Source organism: Populus euphratica, unplaced genomic scaffold, assembly GCF_000495115.2.
Source record: "Populus euphratica unplaced genomic scaffold, PopEup_1.0 scaffold7.1, whole genome shotgun sequence".
Taxonomy (NCBI): Eukaryota; Viridiplantae; Streptophyta; class Magnoliopsida; order Malpighiales; family Salicaceae; genus Populus; species Populus euphratica.
In genome coordinates, this window is record NW_011499871.1 from 1,592,970 (window position 1) to 1,617,358 (window position 24,389).

At 34.5% G+C, this 24,389-nt stretch overlaps 3 protein-coding genes and 1 long non-coding RNA gene across 6 annotated transcripts in view; 2 read left to right on the forward strand and 2 right to left on the reverse strand.

Moving 5' to 3' along the window:
* Positions 1 to 1,166: 1,166 nt before the first annotated feature.
* Positions 1,167 to 4,373, reverse strand: LOC105127368 (putative glucose-6-phosphate 1-epimerase). Its single transcript, XM_011028638.1, has 8 exons — positions 3,631 to 4,373; positions 3,377 to 3,451; positions 3,181 to 3,237; positions 2,928 to 3,094; positions 2,531 to 2,665; positions 1,986 to 2,088; positions 1,807 to 1,906; positions 1,167 to 1,646 (listed from the first exon to the last, which is right to left on the reverse strand). Exons 1-8 carry the CDS (start codon positions 3,742 to 3,744, stop codon positions 1,477 to 1,479), a joined length of 921 nt encoding a protein of 306 aa, XP_011026940.1. The 5' UTR covers positions 3,745 to 4,373; the 3' UTR covers positions 1,167 to 1,476.
* A 2,174-nt stretch (positions 4,374 to 6,547) lies between these two features.
* On the reverse strand, positions 6,548 to 7,220 carry LOC105127369 (uncharacterized). Its single transcript, XR_842616.1, has 2 exons — positions 7,114 to 7,220; positions 6,548 to 6,927 (listed from the first exon to the last, which is right to left on the reverse strand). It is a non-coding gene; the product is annotated as an uncharacterized LOC105127369 (long non-coding RNA).
* A 2,417-nt stretch (positions 7,221 to 9,637) lies between these two features.
* On the forward strand, positions 9,638 to 15,373 carry LOC105127370 (Translation initiation factor 2, small GTP-binding protein). Of its 3 annotated transcripts, none has more exons than XR_842617.1 (8): positions 9,638 to 9,988; positions 10,440 to 10,548; positions 10,924 to 10,987; positions 11,772 to 12,129; positions 12,636 to 13,682; positions 13,922 to 14,071; positions 14,239 to 14,726; positions 15,096 to 15,373. XR_842617.1 is itself a non-coding variant. In XM_011028639.1 (7 exons), the coding sequence occupies exons 1-7, from the start codon at positions 9,962 to 9,964 to the stop codon at positions 14,674 to 14,676; spliced, it is 2,193 nt and encodes a 730-aa protein (XP_011026941.1). In that variant the 5' UTR covers positions 9,638 to 9,961; the 3' UTR covers positions 14,677 to 15,048. The 3 variants fall into 3 exon arrangements, 1 of the variants encoding a protein (XP_011026941.1); XR_842618.1 differs by having other exon boundaries at positions 9,639 to 9,988; positions 11,802 to 12,129; XM_011028639.1 differs by lacking the exon at positions 15,096 to 15,373 and having other exon boundaries at positions 14,239 to 15,048.
* A 4,111-nt stretch (positions 15,374 to 19,484) lies between these two features.
* The window catches only part of LOC105127371 (ABC transporter C family member 10-like), a 10,660-nt gene continuing 5,755 nt past the window's right edge, over positions 19,485 to 24,389 (forward strand). Inside the window, exons 1-6 of the mRNA XM_011028641.1 lie at positions 19,485 to 19,800; positions 20,441 to 22,526; positions 22,619 to 22,939; positions 23,016 to 23,102; positions 23,218 to 23,808; positions 23,888 to 24,052. Of these exons, the coding sequence (XP_011026943.1) occupies positions 20,454 to 22,526; positions 22,619 to 22,939; positions 23,016 to 23,102; positions 23,218 to 23,808; positions 23,888 to 24,052 (3,237 nt within the window). The 5' untranslated portion in view covers positions 19,485 to 19,800; positions 20,441 to 20,453. The remainder of the gene's footprint in view (positions 19,801 to 20,440; positions 22,527 to 22,618; positions 22,940 to 23,015; positions 23,103 to 23,217; positions 23,809 to 23,887; positions 24,053 to 24,389) is intronic.

Consider the following 24,389-nt stretch of genomic DNA (forward strand, 5'->3'; position numbering starts at 1 on the left):
AATTCTAATTTTTCTCTTTTTTTAAATTTTTTATTTATTTTTAATTGCATCATTCAATTTTAATTTATCATATATATATAGATATATTTTTTATTTAATCCTTATTCTTTTGATTTATATTTTTTTCTTGGTTATTTTGTAAAGGCTTTATTAGTTTTTAATTTTATCCTATAATTCAAATTTATGATATATTATATTTTTTGATTAAAGTTATTTTTTTTCAACTTCTTCCTTGAATAAAAAATTTATAGTTGTATTCTAATTTATTTTTTATTCTTATTCTTTTTATTTTTTATTATTTTGTTTGATTGTTTTCCTGGCCCTTATTTTTTTATTAAAGTTATTTTTTTTCAACTTCTTCCTTGAATAAAAAATTTATAGTTGTATTCTAATTTATTTTTTATTCTTATTCTTTTTATTTTTTATTATTTTGTTTGATTGTTTTCCCCCCTATTTTTATTCTTAAATGTTTGATTTATTGAGGATTGGATTTATGTTTATATATATATATATGATGCTGTTAGTCTAATGACTTGAATCATGAGTTTAAAAAGTTAATGGGAATTGATTTTTTTTGAATTATTTTCTTTTTTGATATCAATGTTTGACATCAATTTTATAATTTATTTTGTGGTTTTCTATGATTTTTTTATTAAGTTATCTTAATTTCATGATTTTAGATATAAATTTGACTAGTTAGTTTGAATTACCTCATTTTATATTATTTATGTTATGTGTCTATCGTACCAACTCATATTGACTTGTAATAAAATTTTATTTTTTTATTTAGTTTTTTTATTTTATATTTAGTTAGCTAAAAATTAAACAACATTATTTTTTTTCCTCTTGAAATTTTTTTTCTTCCCAAGGTATCATGGTCAATTTTTTTTGGTCTTTTTATTATCTTTACCTACTTATATTTTACATTTTGTTAAAATAAAACTAGTATATTTGATTAGTAAAAATTATAATCCAAATCATAAAGTTTTTTTTTTGGTAAATATGCTTCTATTATCTACACATTGTTTTTTATAAAAAATAGTCGGGGCCACGTTTAGATTCATTCTGTATCTTATTACATAAACCATCCTTTATTTTTGCTTAGTAAAACATCATGCACAAATGAGAAAAAGCACAAAGAAATTAATTTAACAAACACACCACTAAAAAAGGAAAATCCAGGGAAGTAACCAAACAATCTTATAATTGAGTATATACAATTCTTGGGGGTACAAATGTTTGATGCACATAATTTTTTGGTGATTGCTACAATGGAGAAACAATAAAACAAATATCTCCACTCAGACTACCAGCCACCACATCAGAAATTAGTGACTATGGGTTTTATTTTCTGCACAAGAACTACAGAATGAAATAAATATTTGTATAATCGTACGAGCCAGCAAGCAAATATTAAGTGGCTTATTTGTATACTATGCCTTTAATCAACGATTTTTCAAGAGGGTAGCAACTTCATCATCCTGAATGCACAACAGAGAGCTCTAGCCTGCCTGTCCATTCCTCACCTGGCTTCAATGTAATTTGCTTCTCAATTGCTGCCCCATCAACACAAAGCATCTGTTTGTACTCTTCATCTCCAAAATCTACCATGGACTTGGATTTCTTCTCCCATGGATTCCAAACCACTATTTATAAGCAGAGACAAGTGATCAAAAGTGGCTCAATCCCTCAATACAGAATGAAACGTGTAGTGTCATAGAATCATTACTAATCGTGAGAAAGAAAACGATAACTTGCCATGGACACACTTGTATTGTTGATCTGAAGGTTGGAAAATAAACTTACCAACATCTGGAAGTCCTTCCTTTCGTATGGTGAATGTCCTCTTTTGCTCATGATCAAAAACAGCAATCACATCTGAAGAACTAAGGTAAACACGATCCACCTGCAAATCAGGAAATACTTTTCTCAGCTCAGCCCAGAAGCTGTGAGAAACTCAAATGGCTGTTTAGAAGATGTATTACCTCAGATTCAAATGTCAAGGCATCTCCTTGTTCTGTGAAGCGCTCTCTTTGGAAAAGGTTGTCAAGATAGTCAAGAGTTTCCAACCCCTCTACTCTTACTTCACTGTTAACTCAATATTGTCATTTAGCATGAAAAGGAAATTGAAAATACATACACTTGTTTGCCTCCAATGAAGCTGATAAGCATTGAACCATGACACTACTCAGGTTAAAGCTGACAAGTATCATACATAATGAACCTAGCGAGTACAAACCACAATGATAAATTCCTAGAAGCTAAGAAAGTTCTTGTCTGTAAAATTGAATTTTGAGGAGTCCGAGAAAAAAGGAAGCATACTGAGGTGGTTTAGAGAAGTAAACGAACTAGTAGGTACATAAATCTTGGGGATAAAAGAGTTTAGAAGGACAGGAGCCTTTCTTTGAAGAATAGAAGTTTGTATTTCTTGAGTCTTAAACAGTTTTCACAAGGCATATCAATATGCAGAACATGTCTAATTCCACGACAACCACATACGAAAAAACCAACCACTGAAATTTTCATGTACCTGATATCTGAGATGGAGAAATATGTATGGAAAGCAATTGAAAAACTAAATGGCTTGCAATTGATATTCCTGATGCGCGATATCATGGTTAGATTCCCTTCTACAGTCAAACACACCCTTAGCCGAAACTCGAAACTGAAAAGAGTAGGCCACAGAAAAGTCAATTAACCTTGTGTGCAATGACAACATTGATGCCAAAGTATGCAGACATCTGGTGCAGGCATTTGACCCTTCTGTTGATTAATTAATAACATGTAAACGAACTGAAGGGATATACCAAATTAACAAAAAAAAAAAACTCCAGAAGTTCAGTTGAATATTATCCGAGGATGGCTTTGCCATCTTATGATCTCATCTGGGATTTATCAATAGGATATGCAGCTGTTAAAGGTCATACCTATGTGGCCAGATCTTTAGATCCTCTTCAGATGGCTCAAGTAGTAGATCAGTATAGACTTTGTCGTTGGAATCATTGTGTTGTAAAAATGGTGGTGGATTTTGGTCAATCACCCAAATTTTCTTCCTTGCAAACCCATGTTGCTCCAGCGATCCGCAGTTTCCAAACTTAACACACAAATCGAAGCAACTTATTAGTCAGAGATCTCCAAGAATGGCATGTCATTGATTGACATGACATAACCTCAAAATACCTGAGGAAAACAAATGGGGATTCCTCCTCTCACTGGATTTGGTGGCTTGAAAATTGCCTGCAGTAAACAAAAAGAAAACAATTATCACGCGATCAAAGAAAAACCACCAGTAACAGAGAAACTAAGGACACAGATTAAACATTACTATAACCTAAGAAATATGTAACAGCCGCCAAATACAACCCTACGATTTTACCTTACTGCTGGTGAATAACAATTCTTCACCCTGGTCAGTCCTCCATGAGAGAACCTGTCCTCCATGCAAGCTAACCTGAATACACAATCACACAATAAATCAAGATCCACTCAAGAAAGAATTGCAATTTTGCATAACGTCTAATCACCAAAAATGATAGTTTCCATCTGACTGTATCAGTGCAGTCATTTCTTTTCTCAGCTTAGACAAATTAAGTTAACCAATAAACAAGAGCATGAGGCAATTGGACTGACCCGAGCTGACGACCCTCGCCGGTTTCGAAGCACAACCTGATCGACTCCATTTCTATCCTTTGTAACTTCGACAGCTGTTGCTGCTCTCAGGTCGGCTGTCCCAGAACGATTCATAGTGTAAAAACAAAATTAAGGATGCAAAATTCAAGAAACAACAGCACAATATTGTCTCTCAATCTCTCTTTCTCTCTGGTCAAATACCCAAACCAATAGTGATTAAGTACTTGATAAAGAAGCTCAGCAGTTACTGAAGTAGTTGAGGATCTGAACAGGTTTCTTGTGAAAAAACCTTATCTCCCGTGAATGGAAAGCAAAATCACAACAAACCCTAACTAGTTTCCACTTTCCCCCATTAGAATTGTGGACAACATGAAATCCTCTCAACTGATCAAAAAAGAAATTAGATATGGACCAATAACTCAAAATTGCATCAAACTCTTTTCAAAAAGACACCAATAAGACAAAGCTGAATTCCAAAAAAACTGAACGCCGCCCCAGATGACCAAACTGTCTAATTTTTCAACCGAAAAAGGTTCAAAAAATGAGAACCTTCCAACAATCAACAAAAGTCCAAAGTTTGAACTGATATGTTTTTTTTTTTTTTTCTATTGGCCAATTTCGAAGGAAAAAACAATTAATGGTAATATGGAACAACAGTACAGTATTTAATGCCGAACAGCTTGTAAAGGGTCAAGACTCAAGAATGGATCACAACTTCTTGAAGGAAACACACACACACACACACAAAGAAAAAAAAAAAAAAAAAAAAAAAAAAAAAAAAAAAAAAAAAAAAAAAAAAGGGACTGGTTTGGTATGACCTCGTCTTTGTATTAAAGAAACCTTGAAGGGCTGTAGACAAAAGAATCCTCGTCAGATAATAAAATACAGAAGGAATCAAGATGATATAAAAAAGAAAAAGTCTAAGAGTATGTACAGGAGGACTTAACATCCATGTGTTTCTAGCGTGGAGATGATGTGTTAGATCTGTTGGGATTCGAAACTTTTGATGTGGACTCGAGTTGAATCAACAGACCATGAACATGTATATATAACTGAATTAACGAATAACTAACCATTCGAAAGATTTTGTGGAATATTCAAAGTTTTGGCCTCCTGGACTAGACTTTATGATTCTTCTCTTCTTCCCTTAAATAATATTCTGTTTTTAAATTTTCATTTTCAACCAGAACGGAGTAAAAATAATGCAATAAATTAATATGACAAAATAAAATTCTATTAGAGAACAAGCCAAGCAACTCCACTCGTTAAAGCTGGCCATGGAATAAAATTATCATTGAGAATTGTCCTTTACGATCTTTGGCTGTCAATGCCTCTGCCATTTTCCCTGTTCAAATCAACTCATAACAACAAATATTTAATATAATATCATTACAGCAACAGCCCACAGCAAAGCCGAAGAACAAGATGATTAGCTCCACAATTTTTCCTTGCAAGCTTATCCGCAATGACCACTGTATTTATTACAAGCACCAAATTATAATTATTATTTTTTGTTTATATATATAAAGAAGGCCCAGCCAAGGTTTTTGAGTTTTAGAATAAAATGCACCGTCTTTTTAAACAAATGTAACCCTTTTAAAGGGAAATCAATCCGATGCCTAAGAGTACAAGTCAGCAGACATGGATCTTGAGGTTGGAGAAGGTAGATATGCCATGTTACAAGCTCAAACGGGGACCCACGGAAGGAAGCTTAGACCCTCAAACAAGGTTGCAGCTGCTACCTAATTTCAAAGGTGGACAAAGTCTAGCCAGTTCTCCGCGTTTTTCTTTCCTGGAAGTGCTGTTGGAAATGTCTCGGACATGGTAATGGCTGTGTTGTCTTTTTCATGTCATACATAAGAAATACAATGCATCTCTCTTTGCTAGGCTTCGTTTCACTTTCAAGATTTGCTTCGTGCGGGATCTCTCTAGTTTTTCTTCTTTGGTAGGTGTACCTCACCACCAGACCAGTTATTAATCCTCCGACCATGAGGAAATATCCCAGAACCCTTTAAAAGGCAAGGTGTGAATCAAACCTTGGACATGGAAGCTAATCGTGCCAGAGCTCAATCACTCTAAAGTCAAACAAACCTTGAAAAACAAAATTTTGTACAAATTCGGCAATTAACACAATATTCTTAAAATAAATGGTGAATTGTGAAAACGTTTACATGCTGTTGCTGAAAAACTCATATCGGTTTTTACAACCATGATATTTAAATTAATGTTATAGTTGGGGAGCATAATAAAATTTTAATTAATGTCATGATTAAACCACAACATTAATTATATTTTTATATAAACTAGAGGACAATACAATCAGCCGGACCAATTTTTTTAAAAAATATGTTAATCTATCAAAATTTAAAGGTAATTGTGCTAATTTTTTTCTAAAAAATCCTAAAATGTTGCGTGTTCCACCTAGTGAAAATGCTCTTGGGAATTACGGTTCTGCAGCATTGACAACCAAAAGTAGACACAAAGAAATGGTTTGAACTATGATAGAAATCCCTTCAACAAAGCATATAATTAGATATAATATCCATACTGCAGCGACAGATCAACAAATTTGAGTCCAACTCCATTTCAAATTGTCTTAAGGCTCACCAAATCAATTTCCATTCTCAATTGAGACCATCTTTCTTGCTGTCCCAATTGTGTTTTTCCCAGCTACGACTGTAGCAGTGATTATGGATAACTACAAGGAAAAGCCTTTCCTCTAATTTTGACATAAAACGTTTTCAGAAGCCAACTCATGAACATTCTTACTATGGATGATAAACCGGTTAATACAGGTAACGACGGAAAAAAATAAGCATGGTTCTAATTTCCTAAATACGAAACGAATCTGCTTCTCAGTTAAAAAAATCCAAAAGAGTCTCTTTAATAGGCTGAAGGATAACTGTCAACTTGATAATAAAAAATAAAAAATGGACTTGGATTACATGGCTATTACAAGACATCTCCGGAAAAAACATATCCTGCTGTTTACAAAATCTTCATGGATTCTATATATGGCTCACGTCCAGTGGTTTGAACAACTCTAAACTAGCTTTTTATACGCAGATGTTATTGTCAATACCTCTTCTATCAACAATTTCACAATTTTGATGCTATCAGGATCAACTCTCACCAGAAGTCTGTCATTGGGAACCAGAAAGACTGGAAGAGGGTGCATGAAAAGAGAAGAGGGAAACCTTCCTTGATACATGTTGAACGCGGCCTTCTTTGTTATATATTAGATTCAGGTAGAATGCTAGCAAGGCAGATCCAATCACACAGCTGCACATATTGACCCTGAATTTGAAATATGAAAGAGAAATAATAAAAAATAAGTCAATACGCTCAACAATTCCCGTTAAGTAACTAAATTTTCAAAGTTCCCCCTGGCATTTACAGTTAATATGGCCTTTTTCTTGCTACTCCATCAAGTAAATTCGTTTTTACACACACAAACAGAGACAATCACACGGAGAGAGAAACCTGTGGACCATGAGGAGCAGCAAAATTTTGATTCATCAACATGCTTTACTTGAAGCCCAATGAACCATGATCCAGTACTGACATCATCATGGGCATATTTACGGAAAATGGACCTGTAAAAACAAAATAAGTGGTTGACTCATCGAAGCCATACACGGTCTTTTATCATGAGCATTAGATAAGAAGTGAGAAATAAACCACCTGTTAACTGGAATAAACTGAGCCAAAGCACGTGAATTGGCGTAGATCTCACCATAAAGAGATTTCTTATCTACATATTTGAAGAACTGGCAGTGCATGCTTTATCTGCACCATATTTATTATCCTTACTTTGAAGAACTAATCATTTAAATACATCTGGTGGGACAAAGTTCAGAAAGTATAGCAGACACTGATGAAGAACCACTATGGGATTTATGAAAGCCATAACAGAGGAGGTATTTTTCTACCGAGACCAGAACAAACCATCAGAAGGCAAGCTTACCTTGACGTGCATATAAGCAGACTATAAAGAGCATAAATATAATCAATCACGAGGAATAAGGCAAAACCAACGTTGTATTACTTACAATTTCACATCACCGAATTTCCACCAGTCTGGATCATACCATTTGTGGGTCCTGTCAAATGCATATAATATCAGGGTTCCAGGTAATATACATTAATGAAACATTATTCTCTCGGCCAATAAATAAGTTATTGCTGGATGCATTTTTTTGATCAAACTCACGGCTCAGAAAAAACTTCACCAGATTTCATACACCCGATATAAGCACCATGTTTATCCAAGTGGGTAGAAAGGGTTGCTTCCAGGGCATCTGTACAGAAGATTATAGGCTGCCATGCTTTATTTCTTGTTTCTATTTTCAACATTCCAACCATTTGTGATTCAATTGTTCACATGAATAAACAATAACCTATAAGGTCCTTTTCTAGAGTTGGCTTAATTTTCACCGACTTCCATGACAAGAAATCCAATACCTATCTCAATAACTACCACCAATCACACTTAAAGTTTTTTGACAAGCACGCACCAAGCCAATCAATTAATTTTACCTGTACGTAGGCATCCACGCCTTCCTAGTAGCATTCCTCTTCTTCTTTCGACCAATCATTGTAATAATACCATTAGCAGCTAAAATCCTTTCCTTAGAATGCTGGTCACACTTCTCGACCAATTTCTTTGAAACTTGCTGCAGCCAATTCCATCTCAACCGCTGGTAACTCCTAAACAACACAAATTTAACTACCTCTGTCTCTGATCACAGTCATTGCCACTGCATTTCCTCAGGTTAGACCCAACAAATGCACAAGATTAACAAAAATAAATTTAACATAATTTACCTGCAAGATATAATTTTTTATTTTTATTTTTTTAATTTCATCTCTTAATATTTTATTTTAAATTATTTTTATATTAAATTTAGCACCTTTTTTTTATTTGATTTGAGTTTTTTCATTATATTTTTTTTTCAATTTTAACCATCGTCATTTTGTTAGTTTAAATTTTTGCTGCATTATTTTTTAGGATAACATAAGTTGACTTTAATTTTGTTTTAGATGATTTTTTTTTTAATTCCTGTCTTCATGTTTTTTTTTTCCACTTTTCTTTCAATTAGTTATTCTAATTATGTACATAGGGTTGCAAAATTAATGAGTTAACCTAAATTGACTTATATTTTATTTTTATTTTTTTATATTTGTTTTAGTTTATCTTTCAATATTGAGTTATTTGATGATTGAGTTTAATAGTATCATTTAATTTACTTTTGATAAGCTTTGTAGTTTTTTAATGTTGTCAATTGTTTTCTAGTTTATTTATTTATTATTTATTTAGTTATTATTTAAATTAATTAAGTTTATTAAATTCAATTGAATCAATTAACCAAGTCTTAGATTTATTTTTAGAAATGTTTGTGTTGCATTAGCATCTTTTTTCATGCTAGAAAAAATTTGGGCTTGCCTTCAATTTAACGCATTTTTTTCTTTTAAAAATATATAATTTTTTTTCAAAATTATAATAAAAAATGAATTTATTATACTGAAATACTAACAAGTTATCTGGAATCAATTATATTATATTATATTATTGAATTATAATGTTTGATTTGAATTCAATTTATAAATAAATTAAATTCACATGTTTGAAAGAAATAAAATTCACTTCATTTTGTTTCTTATATTAATTTTATCTTATTTTTTCAATTTTTTTTTAAAAAGGCTAAATGTGTTTTTTTAGAAAGTTAGTTCCAAAATTAAATTTCTCATATTTAAAATTGTAAATAAAAAAGCTTAATTTACAATTTATTTTTATAGTATTTTTAATAATCAAATTTCATTTGGAATTTAATTTTTAATATTTAACGAAGATTCTCAAACATAAAATTATATTAAAATTATTTAATTGAAGTCAATTGAGATGGTTATAAAAATGGTGCAAACTACCCTAAACACAGAAGAATTTACATTTTCATCTTAATAAAAGCATAAGGGCAGAAAAGTAATTACAAGAAAACAAGGGAAAAACCCTTGCACCATCTCTCCCACGATCTGTTCTCCACAACCTTTGCAAACCTCGGAAGTCGAAACCGAAGTTTGCAGCTACGAAGACGAACTTTAAGCCCAAAACCTCCCTTTTTAACCCCATAAATAGCTCATTTAAACTCTCGCAACTCTATCTTTATTGTGTTGTCAATTTATGTGACTTGTGGTGTTCAGTGATGAAAGATTAGATCTTTTCCATCGAAGACGGGCTAAAATTGTGTTCCATTACTCTAAATTTTGGTATTATAAATATACCTCCTTTTCATTTATCTGTTGGTCTTTGTAGAGATTTAGAGGCTTATGAATGGCTTGCAGAGCGGCTGGCAAAAGGGTAAGAGGATATGCTTTACCTTATTGTTCTATTCCTTGCTGTATTTTTTTCCTCAATTATCTGTTTCCAGTGAAATTTGAATGTTGAGGATTGTGAAAGTCAACAGCCTTTACAAGGTTATATAGGAATACCTCTTGTCTCGAGTTGAAAATGATATCGCCATGTATAGCATCTTAAGGTTTGATCTATTGCTTGCGTCGTTTTTGCTTGGTTAGCTTAATTGTCTTCCAATGTTGTAACCTTATACCCGCTTTTAACCGGCATTGTTTACTTTGGGTTATTCTGGTCTTCTCATTTGCATCTTCTGCCTAGAACTTCCCCTTTCTTTGTTTCCCTTTTCCAACATAAAACTGAAAACTTTTACTCATATTTCGAGGGAGTGACTTTAGTTACATGAATACCATATTGAATTGCTTATGTGTAGGATGTTTTACCTGAATTCTTTTTGCAGGGTATTGATGTTGGTCTCGCAAGAGTTTTGACTTCGCCATCACTAGGGCATGCTGTGGGGTTAACTTCAAGAACTAGTCTCGATGGTGCTTCAGTCAGATATATACCTGGTAATTCAAAACTGCATTTATGCTTTTCATCATCTCACATTAGATATTTTCTGCAAACTTTAATTCAACTGAGCCAGCTTCACAGGGTGCTTTTCGTAGTTTACTTGGCATTCCTTCAGCTTATAGAATTCTTATTTCATCCTTTCTACTTTTCCTCGAGCTGCAATACCTTTTCACCCCTTAGTTCAGTTAAGAAAGCAGCTTCCAAATATCTGCATTTCAAACCATCAATCTTCCATCCCTTTCACCAAGCCTTTTAGTACTCTGTTCTTACTGCTTTTGCTAGTTGTGCAGGGAATTGGAATGAGATAATTTTACATCCCCTGAAAGATTGATTTTAATATCATCATTTACTTATCCAATCTTGTGCTGCAGAGTCTTCTTTCAGCTCATTTCTACAAGGGTCTGGTCATCACACTACAAAAGAATCATCTATCAGGTTTTATTCATATCTTTCTTTCTTGCTTCAAGGATCGCAGTTTTTAATTACCGTCTACATTGCTGCTTTTCTGTTACCTCATCACTAGAAAATTGCACTTGACAACAGATATCATATGGTAGAAATACATATGTTGATTGTAACAACCATTTCTTTTTCACTTTTCTTTTATTTATGGTTGGGCTTGACCAGGTTAAGGATAGGCTCACCTATTTAACAGTTCAAGGGCATGCTCCCCCTATTTAGCATTGAAGTGTAATTTGAGGTTAAGTTTGGTGGGCTTCTATGGCTATTTTACATAGTCAGGTGATAAAACCTTGTGGCATCATGATCTACAGCCTAAGTTGAACCCTGCCTTAATCTACCTGGGCCTAAAATTATCCAAAGAACAAAAGAAAAGGAGAAATTTGTGGTCAAGGCGTAGCTTAACCTTAGCCAACACTTATGTTCTAAATAAAATGTCCCAAGTTCAAATGCTCCTTCATAAAAGCTTTTAAGTTCTCAGAAAACAAGGGAAGAAAGGAGTTTATAGTTGCATGAAATAATAACTTCACACCTTAGTTCTATCCTGCTTCGTGGAAGAAAAAACTTGATCTTTTCCATTGATTGTATGCTTTTCTCTTGCTTCATTTTCCATCTTTTTTTGTCAAGTATGCTAAGGGAGAGCGTGTGTGAGAGAGTGTGTGAGAGAGCGATTGGGGTTTTTATTGCAATTGGAAGACAATCTGTGAAGTTTACTGCTCTGGAATACCTGAATATTCTGCTTAAATTTACTGAATGGTAGGATTGTGTCATGGCTCTATATCTCATTTAGGTGCTTTCACGCTAGTCAAGAACTGTGGGCTAGAAGAAAAAATGATAACCAAGGAGTTGATTTGAAGACACAAAAGAAAGGGAAGTTTGCCAAAAGGATCAAAAAACCTCCAGTTGATGCTCCATATGTGCCTCCTAAACTGAAAAGAATTACCAAGTCCTTGCAAGATAAAACAATTGACATATTTGAAGGCATGACCACTGTTGAGCTTGCCAAGCGCACTGGTCAGTCAGTTATAACTCTGCAGGAATTTCTTGTTAATCTTGGGGAAAAGGTTGTCTCAGAATTTGACCCCCTCAAGATCGATGTTGCGGAGCTGGTTGTAATGGTATTTCCCTTCCCCAAGTCCCGATAATTGTGTGGAGCATTTTGTGTTTAATTAACATCAAGAGTGTTTGGAGTTTTTCATGTCCAATTGCTATCAAGACTAATTTCAACTGACAGGAACTTTCACTTCTCATTTTCACCCAAAAGCAGTTATATGTGCGCATGCCTGCATGTGTACATGGCAGTGTAGTACCAAAGGATTTCAACTAACTTGTATGCTGTTTTTATTCGTTAGCTTTAGTTTCTGGCTTCACCTGGCATTACAGTATTGGCAACATGTATTTGAAATCTGCCTTGCTTGTGATATATGCTAAATTATGCTTTGATTTTTCTTTTTTTCCCCTTTATTACTTTGTTTCTTTTTTTAGCATTTAAACTGCACTTTTGGCTTCCCACCTTCCTCCCCCCCCTGCATTTCTAAGTTAACCATGTTTGGTTGATTTTTGAGGTGGGTGCTTTGGAAAATTGAGTTTCACTCACTGACTGTTGGTCATTTCACTTTTGCAGGAAGTTGGGGCCAATGTCAGGAGGCAACACTCCAATGAAGGTTCGGAAATTCTTCCCCGACCAGTTGTTGTAACAGTCATGGGTCATGTTGACCATGGTAAAACTTCTCTTTTGGATGCTCTACGTCAAACATCAGTGGCAGCAAAGGAAGCTGGAGGCATAACTCAGCATCTGGGTGCTTTTGTTGTGAGCATGCCTTCAGGGGCATCAATCACATTCCTTGACACTCCTGGTCATGCTGCTTTTAGTGCAATGCGAGCAAGAGGTGCAGCGGTCACCGATCTAGTTGTGCTTGTTGTTGCAGCTGATGATGGGGTGATGCCTCAAACTCTTGAAGCCATATCTCATGCAAAATCAGCTAATGTACCAATTGTAGTTGCAATTAATAAATGTGATAAACCGAGTGCAAACCCTGAGAGAGTCAAACTCCAGCTTGCATCTGAAGGCTTTTTGCTTGAGGAAATGGGTGGAGATATTCAGGTAGTTGAAGTTTCCGCTGTTACAAAAACTGGATTGGATAACCTGGAGGAGGCTATACTTCTTCAGGCAGAGATGATGGAATTAAAAGCACGTGTTGATGGTCATGCTCAAGCTTATGTAGTAGAGGCAAAACTTGACAAAGGACGAGGTCCTTTGGCTACTGCTATAGTGAAGGCTGGGACTTTAGTTTGTGGGCAGCATGTGGTTGTTGGCTCAGAGTGGGGAAGAATAAGGGCTATTAGGGATATGTCAGGGAAGCTGACTGAGCGGGCAAGACCAGCGATGCCAGTTGTTATTGAAGGGCTGAAGGGGCTTCCTATGGCTGGTGATGATGTTACTGTTGTGGAAACTGAGGAGCGAGCTAGAATGCTAAGTGCAGGGAGGAGAAGGAAATATGAAAAAGACAGGCTTAGGCAGATCATGGAGGAAAGGACAGAAACTAACAAACCATCAGAAGATGACTCTGTTGTGCCCGAGAGGACTGAAATGCCATTAATAGTAAAAGCAGATGTGCAAGGAACTGTCCAAGCTGTCACAGATGCCTTGAGGACTTTAAACAGCCCTCAGGTAGACCAAAATAGTTTAGCCATATGCCTGAAATGATGCATAATATTGTTTTTATGATTCTCTTTCTGATTTGCAACTTCTTGCTATGGTTTAGTGATAGTTATTGCAACGTTAAAGGTAGTAGTTTCCTTAACATGATTGACTGGTTCTTTCTAAAATGTATCCTGAAAATGCTATGCTTATTGCTTATGGTCTTCTGACACGTTGCTAGCTAATATGTCCATTATTTGCACTGTCAGGTTTTTGTGAATGTGGTCCATGTTGGTGTTGGGCCTATTTCTCAGTCTGATGTGGACCTGGCACAAGCCTGTGGTGCATATATAGTTGGGTTCAATGTGAAGAGTCCACCTAGTTCTATTAGTCAGGCTGCAATCCAAGCTGGTACAAAGGTACTTCTGTTGCTATCCTTAATCATTTATGTTATTTTTAACCAGCCAGAGAATATGAGAGTAATCCTTGGGTATGGGTGGTTGATGTTTTACTGAACAATATGATGGCATATGCTGCAAGCTAGGATAGCTTATTTATTTTCCACTGTTTCTTTGGTTGGCTGTAGATTATGCAGCACCAAGTGATCTATCACCTATTGGATGAAGTTGGCAATTTGATAGTAGACAAAGCCCCTGGGACGCTCGAGACCCAGGTAGCTGGGGAGGCTGAAGTGCTGAACATCTTTGAGCTAAGAGGAAGGAGCAAGTCTGCAGGAGGTGATATAAAGATTGCTGGCTGCAGAGTGGTGGTTGGCCATTTTAGCAAATCATCGACCATGAGGCTTCTAAGGAGTGGGGAAGAAGTGTTCGAAGGACCCTGTGCATCTCTAAAGACTAGCAAGCATGATGTGGAATTGGTGGAGAAAGGAAATGAATGTGGACTTGTGATCCTTGGCTGTAATGATTTTCAGATTGGAGACGTCATCCAGTGCTTGGAGCAAGTAGTTAGGAAGCCCAAGTTGATCATATCAGACAATGGTATTGCTCGAATTGAGTGCTATTAGTGCCTTTAATAGCGATAATTCTTCAAGACAGGTTCAATTCTCCAGTCCAGGTACACCCCCGTGGATTCTGCAACTGATTGTTCTGGACCCTAATCATTGCATGGCACAAGTTTAATAAACCCTGCAAATTTTGAGATCAAAGTGGGGAGTTGATACAAGTTTTGCTGTTCAATCGAGGCATTTACTAATTATTGAACCAAAAAGAAAAAACAAAAAAAAAGGGATTTCTTTAGTGATTTATTCTTCGAAGAACACAGAATAACATAGCTTATTCTTTAAAGAACACATGACTAACATATCTGCATAATGCTCCTCTCCCTGGTAGCTTTATTCAATCCAAGAACTTTGAATAACTCTTGTTGATGATGAAAATGATTGTGCTAGCGTGCCATGCCTCTTATTGATGTTAACACTTGCAGATGTTTCCAGTTGGTGTTGAGTAATGGCTTCAGCTGTTGAGGTAGCTGTTAAGCATAACAAGGTGCGTAAATGATAACAGAAACAGCTCTTCAACTGAGGCTAACACTCATTGGGTCGAAGTAATAGCATGGCATTTGCGAGTCTCTTTGTTGAAAGACTCCTTGTGTTCACCTGGCCATTACACAAGGTCATCTAAGAAATCAGTTTTGAGATCTTTTTTGGCGATCCCCGATGTAGAGCTGAATTTGAAGGCAAATAATATGAGATGATGACAGAAGGCATGGTAGAATCGTAGACATATCAACAGTACCTCTAACCAGTTTAGATTTAACAAAAGAGCAATATAAAAAAAAATGTGGTTTGAATATTGGGGGTCTGGTGTTGACCCATAATTATATCCAATTTAATTTTTGATATTTTATAAATATAAATTTAATTTATGTAATTTTTTTGACATGAACGAGTTGGATATATCTTATGAATATTATAAATATTTACATGTTGGACATATTAATTTTCTTATTATTCTAAAATAAATATTGGGTTGCAAGTAGTAAAACTAAAAAAGACATAAAATGCATGATTTAGAGACAATAAAAACTATCATAATTTCCACATGAAAAAATAAAATACAATTTACAATCAAATATTTTATCAAATAGTATAGTGTTATATGATACAAAGAGAAATTAGCATGTAAAGACTATAAAGTGTTTTTGAATTTGTGATTTGCTAAGCAAATAAAAGTTAAACATGGATTCTTTGAATTTTCATCTATTGTCTCATGGTTTCTTGGTTATCAAATAAAAAAGATTAAGATTGTAAAATGTTTTGTAATTTTATCATTTTAAACTTCAAAATGAATCATTATAATTTATGTGAAAATACGAAAAAAAAGATTAAGAGAACATGAGGTGGCTGTGAATGTGATAACAAAAGAAGAAACAAAATAAAGAGAGTAGGGACATATTATTTATGCTAAGAACTAATGTTATTTACATTGAGTTATATAGGTTGGGTTGGATGGGTTTTAAAAACTTTAACCTGCACTTAATTTTTGTTTTTTTTTTTTTCCATAATTATTTGTAATATTCATATTATTTGACTTTAACATGATGAGTCAGATTAAATAATAAAAATGTTATGAATAAAATATTACAAATAAATTTATAAGTATTTAGTTTTTTACTATATATCAAGACAAATGTTATGCGAATTGAAATAATAAAATGATTATTTTGCCATTTAAAAAAAATGAACTTGTTATTAAAGGTAAAATTTCTTTCCCATGACCCATTAATCATTTTTGGATTGATGGAGGGCAACAAGGTTTTTTTACATTTTTTAAGTAAATAAAATGATTTAATTATCTTTAAAAACAAAATAAAAATTAACTTTCTTTTAGTGTTTATTTTTAGTAATTTCTATTTTTTTTTTAATTATAATCAAGTTGATTGAGGGGCAATTTTATGCTTTCATAAATATAACATATAATTTTAAAAACAAAAATGGTTAGCACTAGTATTTTTTAAATGACACTTAAAGCGTTGTTTTATGGTCAAATATCATCTTTCACTACAACATTAGAAGTATATCAGTGTGGTTTTCTCGAAGGTATAACGTGCATGAATGGTGGTACAATGATTGGGCTCTAATGGATTTCTCTCTCTCTTTCTCTCTGTCTCTCTCGTTAAAATATAAAGGTGTTCTCTGATTTGTTTTTTGTAACCAATTTGAACCTTTTTTTTAATTATTTGTTTTGCTTTTTTATTAATTCTTCAATTTCATTCGCTATCATTTGGTTTTGTTTAATTTCTATATCAAATTTGATTTTTATTTTTATTGAATTTTTTGATCATTTTTCTAATTTAATTTTGCTTTCAATTTCACCCTATAATATTTGATTTTCATTTATTTTCATATTAGATTTAGTAACATTCTTTTTTATTGTTATCTGTTTTGTTTTGGAACCTTTTATTATTGTATTTTTTTCAATTTCATTCCTCAATATTTTATTAATTGAAAATTTTATTTTGTTATTTTTTAGGGTTTGCTTTCTATGAGATTAGTCCTGGACTCATGACTCGTGTTACGAGTTTCAAAGGTTAATACAAGTTAACTAAGGTTTTTTTTAAAAAAATTATGATTTTTCTCAATTTTATTCTTTGATGTGTGATTTATTGGAGATTGGTCTTTGTTTTTTTTTTTTTTTACTTTTCTTTCTATAAAATTACCTCAATCTTATGTTCATAGAATAGGGTCACCAGGTTAACTTGGGTTGATTCTATTTTTTTATTTTTTTCTTAAATTGAATTAATTTTTCTTTTCAACATTTAATTATTTGATAATTGAACATCATGGGTTATCTCAATATCATGATCAAGCTGTAAATTCTGCATGCTGAACTAGAGGGCTCATGTTGGGTTTTTTGACCTTTTTTTAATTGTATATTTTTTTAATTTTATCTTTTAATATTTTATTTATTTAAAATTGAGTTTTATATTTTTTTTGTTTTTTATGAGGTTATTGCATTCTCATTTAATTTTTACTTTGTTGTTAAATAAGATCCTTCAGTAATTGATTTTTTTCTTTCAGTTTCATTCTTTAGTATTTGATTAATTAAGAATTTATTTTTGTGATTTTTTTTATTGAGTTATCTCAATGTTATGTCTATGATTATGATGTTAATGGATTAAACTTGTTTAACTTAGTTTTTTTTTATTGTTTTTTAATATTAAATTACTTGATAATTGAATTTCTTAGTTTTTTTAAGTTTTTTTATTGGATTATTCAATATCATTATCAAGTCACAAATTTATATTTTTTTATTGGAAAATAACGCTTCCCTGTTCCTTTACACCCAGTTCAAGAAAGATGCGAGGAATTAGGAGTATTATTCTATTTTTCCAAAAAGAAAAATGGAAAATGAACTTTATTTTTGGAAGATGTATTCTCAAAGATGCGTACCAAATCTTTCCTTCTTTTCGAGGCAACTGGAAAAGCTGTTAATAAATTCTCTTGTCTGTTTAATTATATATATATATATATATATATAGATATATTCTCTGTTATTTTTCCTTGTCTTTTAGGGCGGCTCTTTTCTGAAAATTTTTCTTATTAGTTATCTATTAAATTTTATTTTTTTTAAAATATTATACGCATCATACAATAATAATATCTTCACCTAATTTTTTTTTTAACTAATAGAGTGCAGCTATAAGCCACTACAAAATTTCCTTTTCATTTCCTTCTCCATGCTCCACCCACCATTCATCAACAGCAGCGACTCCATCAACACCAGCAGCGCCTCAAGGACCACCGCCAATAACAGTCACAGCACGAGCAACGCTTACTGGAAAATTCTCTCATGAAAATGGCTGATGTTGATCAAAGTGGAATCTAGCTATCAAGGAATGAGCTCCTGCTCATAATCTTAGAGCTAGTGAAAATTAATTTCCTTTTGCCTTTCATTTTCAATGTGTTTCAACCAAATAGCATGCATGAGCTTCTTTCTCAATTTAAATGTGTTTCGACCAAATAGCATGAGCTTCTTTCTCTTGCAAATCCAAGTACATTCACATAGCTTATTATTACATAAAAAAAATCAAACTTTTTATCATTCTCCTCTGGATCATTTTATTAATTGCGTTGACAGATTGTGAGTCACCACTGTCATCATGGCAGACCTCAGTATTTTAAATCCAGGAATCATTGTCACATCAAAGCACTTTAAGTTTGATAGCCGTGCTTACATCTCATGTAAGCGCCAGACCGAACGCTAGTTAAAGAAGTAGCGTGAATTTAACGTTGTTATTAGACTCAAAGTGGTTGGATTTGATAAAAATACAAGACACAAACTACTTCATTTTTCTAAAGTTAAAAGCGCTTTTGTATAGTACATAAAAATTGAAGAAAATCTGAAATACTCTTTTCCAACAGCTTATTCTTTTTATTTATTTTGAAGGCAAAAAAAATATTTTTATTGTTATAAATATTGTAAAAAATAAAAAAAAACCTTTGGTCAACACCCTATGCCTTTTGTAATAATGCGAGCAGACTTGAAGCTATCAAACACCTGTTCCTGGTGGCAAATCAAATGGTGACCTGGTGCTCCTAGAATGCAGGTCTGATCACACGGTAGCTTTTTTAATGGCCCATAATCGTTCTTGTTTAATAGCAAGTGCTTAGGGGGGAGAGAGGTTACACAAAAGGAAGAAAAAAATAAATAATGAATAAAAAAAGTTGAGTGGTTGGTTATTGTTGGCGTTCCTCGCTCTATTAAATGAAGGGAGCCAAAGGTCTTTGTCCTCTTTTTGTATAAAGTTCATATCTTTTTTTTTCTCCTTCATATATTTTATAAAGTTCATATCTTTTTTTTTTGTCTGGCACTTTATATGTCTTTCATGCACGCTGTAGTGATAGTAATGGCTACGGCGAAGCCTTAATATATTTGTATTTATTGACCGTCCTTTAAAATTACTGGAATAAGTTGTATTTCAAGTAATCAGGGAGCGTACCATACTGGTATCCTGTTTCTTTTGTCTGGGAGAAGTTCAGGAAAGAGGACTTAATGATTCTATGCGATGGGCCCTAGTTTAAACACTGGATAAACACTTTATTTTGGTCTTCCATGAAGAACATGATGTCAATGGCATCTGGGTTAATCAACAGGAGAGCAAGAACCAACAGCCAAGGTTTCTAGAGGTAAGGCTGATACTCTGAATTTCTTGAAACTAAAATATGTTTGAACTGGTTTCTTTGATGCAAAAATATTGTTAAGCGTCTGCGCTGAGTGATCTTGCTCAGGATGAGATTAAGAAAGACTACACTAGAAGCCATGATGGTACTGTATTTTTAGTTTCCAGCTATGTAAGTGCAGTTTTGGCCGCCATATTCTCTTTCTGTACATCACTTTTTTTCCCAAACTAGGAACTTTACTTTAAGGTAGTGGTAAAGTGCATTTTACTGATTTTGTCCTTTTTTGTTTCATTTTGTATGACACTGGGTGCATCCTAATGCCTAAGATAGTTAGATTGCGGGCATGTGACTGCAATAGGCTATTCAGGATTTGGATATCAGTTTTCCGTGTCTTGTTTCATAATCACAAATGTTATTTCATCTTATCCTTCTATGTTATATATATATATATACACATACACATACATACATATATTATCCATATATGCAAAGCTTGAATCAGTAGCCTTTTTGTGCTTGAATTCATGTTCTATAGAAAAAAATCTGTCATTTTCCAGATAACAAGAATATATCGATTTAGACATGTAAGATAGCAATGTTGGAAGTACCAAAGCATGGATCAGTGGTCTTTTTTCCTTGTTTGCAGATCTAACAAATTAATGAGAAACAATATGAAGGAAGGTCCCTGGACAGTCTTCTGTGATGATTCTGAAAGTTCGTGCAGTGCTGCGAAGAAATGCATTTCAAGCTTAATCAGCCCATATTCATGCAGCCATCACATTTTGATCATTTCTGTTGACGTTCTGCTTTTGTTGATTGTCTTATCTATCTTCATTTGTAAATCAGTCTCAAGGAAGATTGCTTCTCCATCGCAGTCTCAACCTCACTCTCCGGTCATATATGTCTCAGCCATTTTTAATGGCATTTTGGGTTTGATATGCTTAGGCTGGGGAATATGGATGATTTCTGAGAAACTTGGTAGAGATCAAACCATTTTACCACTTCATGGGTGGCTGGTAATACTATTCCAGGGATTCACATGGTTGCTAGTAAATTTATTGGTAAGCCTGAAAAAAGGACCGTCTCCCCAAATCGCAGCAGTGAAGTTCTGTTTAATTGTCACATTTTTGTTTTCTGGGTTTCTCTGTTTTTCATCAATCTGGGGAGCAATTGCAGACAAAACTTTGTCAGTTCCGATGCTTTTGGATATCTTATCCTTTCCTGGGGCAATTCTTTTCCTCTTCTGTGGTTTCAAGCTACAAAGTTATGAAAGCACTGGTTTAGACATCAGCGACGGTGCATCCTATGAACCTTTGCCAGGTGAGGAAGACAATGCCACCGGTGAAATCAGTTCAAACGACAATATCACTCCTTTTGCCAATGCCGGGTTTTTCAGTCAAATGTCATTTTGGTGGTTGAATCCATTAATGAAGAAAGGTAAGGAGAAAATCCTCGAGGATGGAGATATTCCACAGTTAAGAGAGGCAGATCGAGCAAAGACTTGCTACTTAATGTATATGGGGCAGCTGGGAACACGAAAACAAAATGGATTGTCTGATTCCATTTCTATACTTTCAGTAATCATTTCCTGGCACTGGAAAGAAATTTTAATTTCTGGGTTTTTTGCGCTGATCAAGGTACTGTCCTTGGCTACTGGCCCGTTGTTTTTAAAAGCCTTCATTGATGTTGCAGAAGGCAAAGCAGCATTCGAACATGAGGGTTATGTGCTAACAGCGGGGCTGTTTTTAGCAAAAGTCTTAGAGTCTCTGTCAGAGAGGCATTGGCGCTTTCGAACAAGACTGATTGGGATCCAAGTGAGATCCATGTTATCTGCAGCTATCTATCAAAAGCAGCTACGGCTTTCAAACGCTGCTCAACTAGTTCATTCTTCTGGTGAAATAGTGAGCTATGTCACTGTAGATGCCTATCGAATTGGCGAGTTCCCATTTTGGTTTCATCAAATATGGGCAACAAGCATTCAATTGTGTCTTGCCTTGGCTATTGTTTACTATTCCATTGGGCTGGCAACTCTTGCAGCTCTAGTGACTGTCATATTGCTTGTGCTTTCAAGTTACCCATTAATCAAATTACAGCACAAGTATCTGACAAAGCTCATGGTGGCACAAGATAGAAGACTGAAGGCCATTACAGAGGCACTTGCAAATATGAAAATCTTGAAGTTGTATGCCTGGGAAACACATTTCAAGAATGTTGTAGATGGATTAAGGAAAGAAGAATCCCAGTGGATATCAGGAGTTCTATGGCAAAAAGGGTACCATATGGTTTTATTTTGGTCATCTCCTGTTATGGTGCCAGCCATAACTTTCTGGGCATGCTACCTTCTTGGAATTCCAGTTTCTGCCAGTAGTGTATTCACATTTCTGGCATGTTTGCGCATTGTTCAGGAACCAATTAGGTTGATTCCAGATGTTGCAGGAGTCTTCATTGAAGCAAAGGTCTCACTAGATAGAATTGTGAAGTTTCTTGAAGCTCCAGAATTGCGGAACAGTATTACAAGGCAAAAGCTTAATGGCAAAGAGCTTGATCAGTCTATTTTAATCAGAACCACTGAAATCTCATGGGGCATTGATTCCTCATCGAAGGCTACATTAAGAAACATAAATGTGGTGGTTAAACCAGGTGAAAAGGTTGCAATTTGTGGCGAGGTTGGCTCAGGAAAATCAACACTTTTGGCAGCAGTTCTGGGAGAAGTTCCAAAAATTACTGGAATAGTAAGTAATAATGATAAATCTTCTAGTGTATACTACACTTCTACAGATCCTTCTCAAGCTTTACTAAAAGCTTCCGTTTCTTTTTTCTCCAGGTCCATGTTTTTGGAAAGATAGCATATGTTTCTCAGACTGCATGGATTCAAACAGGGACAATACAGGAAAATATTCTGTTTGGGGCTGCAATGGAACCAATAAGATATCAAGAGGTGCTTGAGAGGTGTTCTCTAGTGAAGGACATTGAGATTTTACCATTCGGAGACCTCACTGAGATCGGAGAGAGAGGTGTCAATCTGAGTGGTGGACAGAAACAACGGGTTCAACTTGCACGTGCACTATATCAGGACGCGGATGTATATCTCTTGGACGATCCCTTCAGTGCTGTTGATGCACATACAGCAAAAAGCCTCTTCAACGTAATTTTCATCTCTATGCAATCTTGAATTGTTAAGTTCCGAATGTTTTAGTTAAAGCTAGTGTGGCTTGTTGCAGGATTATGTGATTGGAGCTTTGTCTGGAAAGACAGTCTTACTTGTGACCCACCAAATCGACTTCCTTCCAGCTTTCAATTCCATTTTGGTTAGATACGTCTAATCCTGCTGCCAATTTTTCCATTATCCTATTTAACTATTTAAGTATCATCAAATATGTTAATATGAGATGCAAACTAACATTTTATTTGACTACTTGACAGTTGATGTCTGGTGGAGAAATCATTAGATCTGATACTTACAGTCAGTTGATGGCTTCCAGCCAAGAATTCCAAGACCTTGTCAATGCACACAAGAACACAGCTGGTTCTGATACACAAGTTGAGTACGATTCCAGCAAAAGAGCTGAAACTTCCAAAACGGAAGAAATCCAGAAAGTTCATTCTAAAGAAAAGTTAAGAACACCTTCAGGGGATCAACTGATTAAGCAAGAAGAAAGAGAATCTGGAGACACTGGTTTTAAGCCTTACATACAGTACTTGAGTCAGAGAAAGGGCTTCCTGTATTTTTCTTTGGCAATTATAACCCACATCATATTTATTGTTGGTCAAGTGGTACAAAGCTATTGGTTAGCTGCTAACATCCAGAATTCTCATGTAAGCAGAGTAACCATGTTCACAGTTTACTCAGTGATCGGTTGTAGCTTGGCGGTATTTTTACTCCTTCGATCATTCTTCATAGTTCAATTAGGCTGTGGGGCTTCGGAATCTATTTTCTCCACACTATTGACTTCTCTTTTTCGAGCACCAATGTCCTTTTATGATTCAACACCTCTGGGTAGAATACTGAGTCGAGTAAGGTTTTCATAACTATAAATTTTTTCTCCATGGACTGAAAAGCTTCTCCAAACTGATATGGTGTTTATATTTGTAGGTATCATCTGATTTGAGCGTGACTGACCTTGAAGTGGCTTTCAGATTGACCATTGCAATAGGATCAACCATGAATACATACTTCAACTTTGCAGTGTTGGCTTTCCTTACCTGGCCAGTCCTTTTTGTCATCATTCCCATGATTTATCTGAATATTGTGTTGCAGGTATTTAACAATATGTACACATAGCTAGTTTCATTTGTGTTCAGAATTGCCACAGCTTTTGTTAGCTTTCTCGTAAGAGGGATTGAATGTAACCACATTACCCTGCTGCATGTTTCTTCGAAGAAAATATCTGGATACTGTTAGGAATTCCGATGGGTGATGTACTGATATTTGCTCATAGAAGGGGAAACACACTGACACAATATTTACGTGGTTCGGCAAAATTGCCTACATCCACGGGAGAAAGTCTATATTATTAGAGATTAGAGAAAGAATACAAAACAAATACATGGAGGAGAAAGATCATTTCTCTCTACTCTACTCCGAGCTCTCTTTG

Bases quoted from the DNA above. Each gene is read 5' to 3' on its own strand.
- LOC105127368 (XM_011028638.1), bottom strand. From the start codon at position 3,744: ATGAATCGTTCTGGGACAGCCGACCTGAGAGCAGCAACAGCTGTCGAA. The intron at 2,666-2,927 runs GTATGACCTTTA...TACTCTTTTCAG, and splicing joins CTAAAGATCTGGCCACATAG to TTTCGAGTTTCGGCTAAGGG. The intron at 2,089-2,530 runs GTACATGAAAAT...TTGAGTTAACAG, and splicing joins TTCTCCATCTCAGATATCAG to TGAAGTAAGAGTAGAGGGGT.
- LOC105127370 (XM_011028639.1), top strand. From the start codon at position 9,962: ATGGCTTGCAGAGCGGCTGGCAAAAGG. The intron at 9,989-10,439 runs GTAAGAGGATAT...TTCTTTTTGCAG, and splicing joins GCAGAGCGGCTGGCAAAAGG to GGTATTGATGTTGGTCTCGC. The intron at 14,072-14,238 runs GTACTTCTGTTG...GGTTGGCTGTAG, and splicing joins CAATCCAAGCTGGTACAAAG to ATTATGCAGCACCAAGTGAT.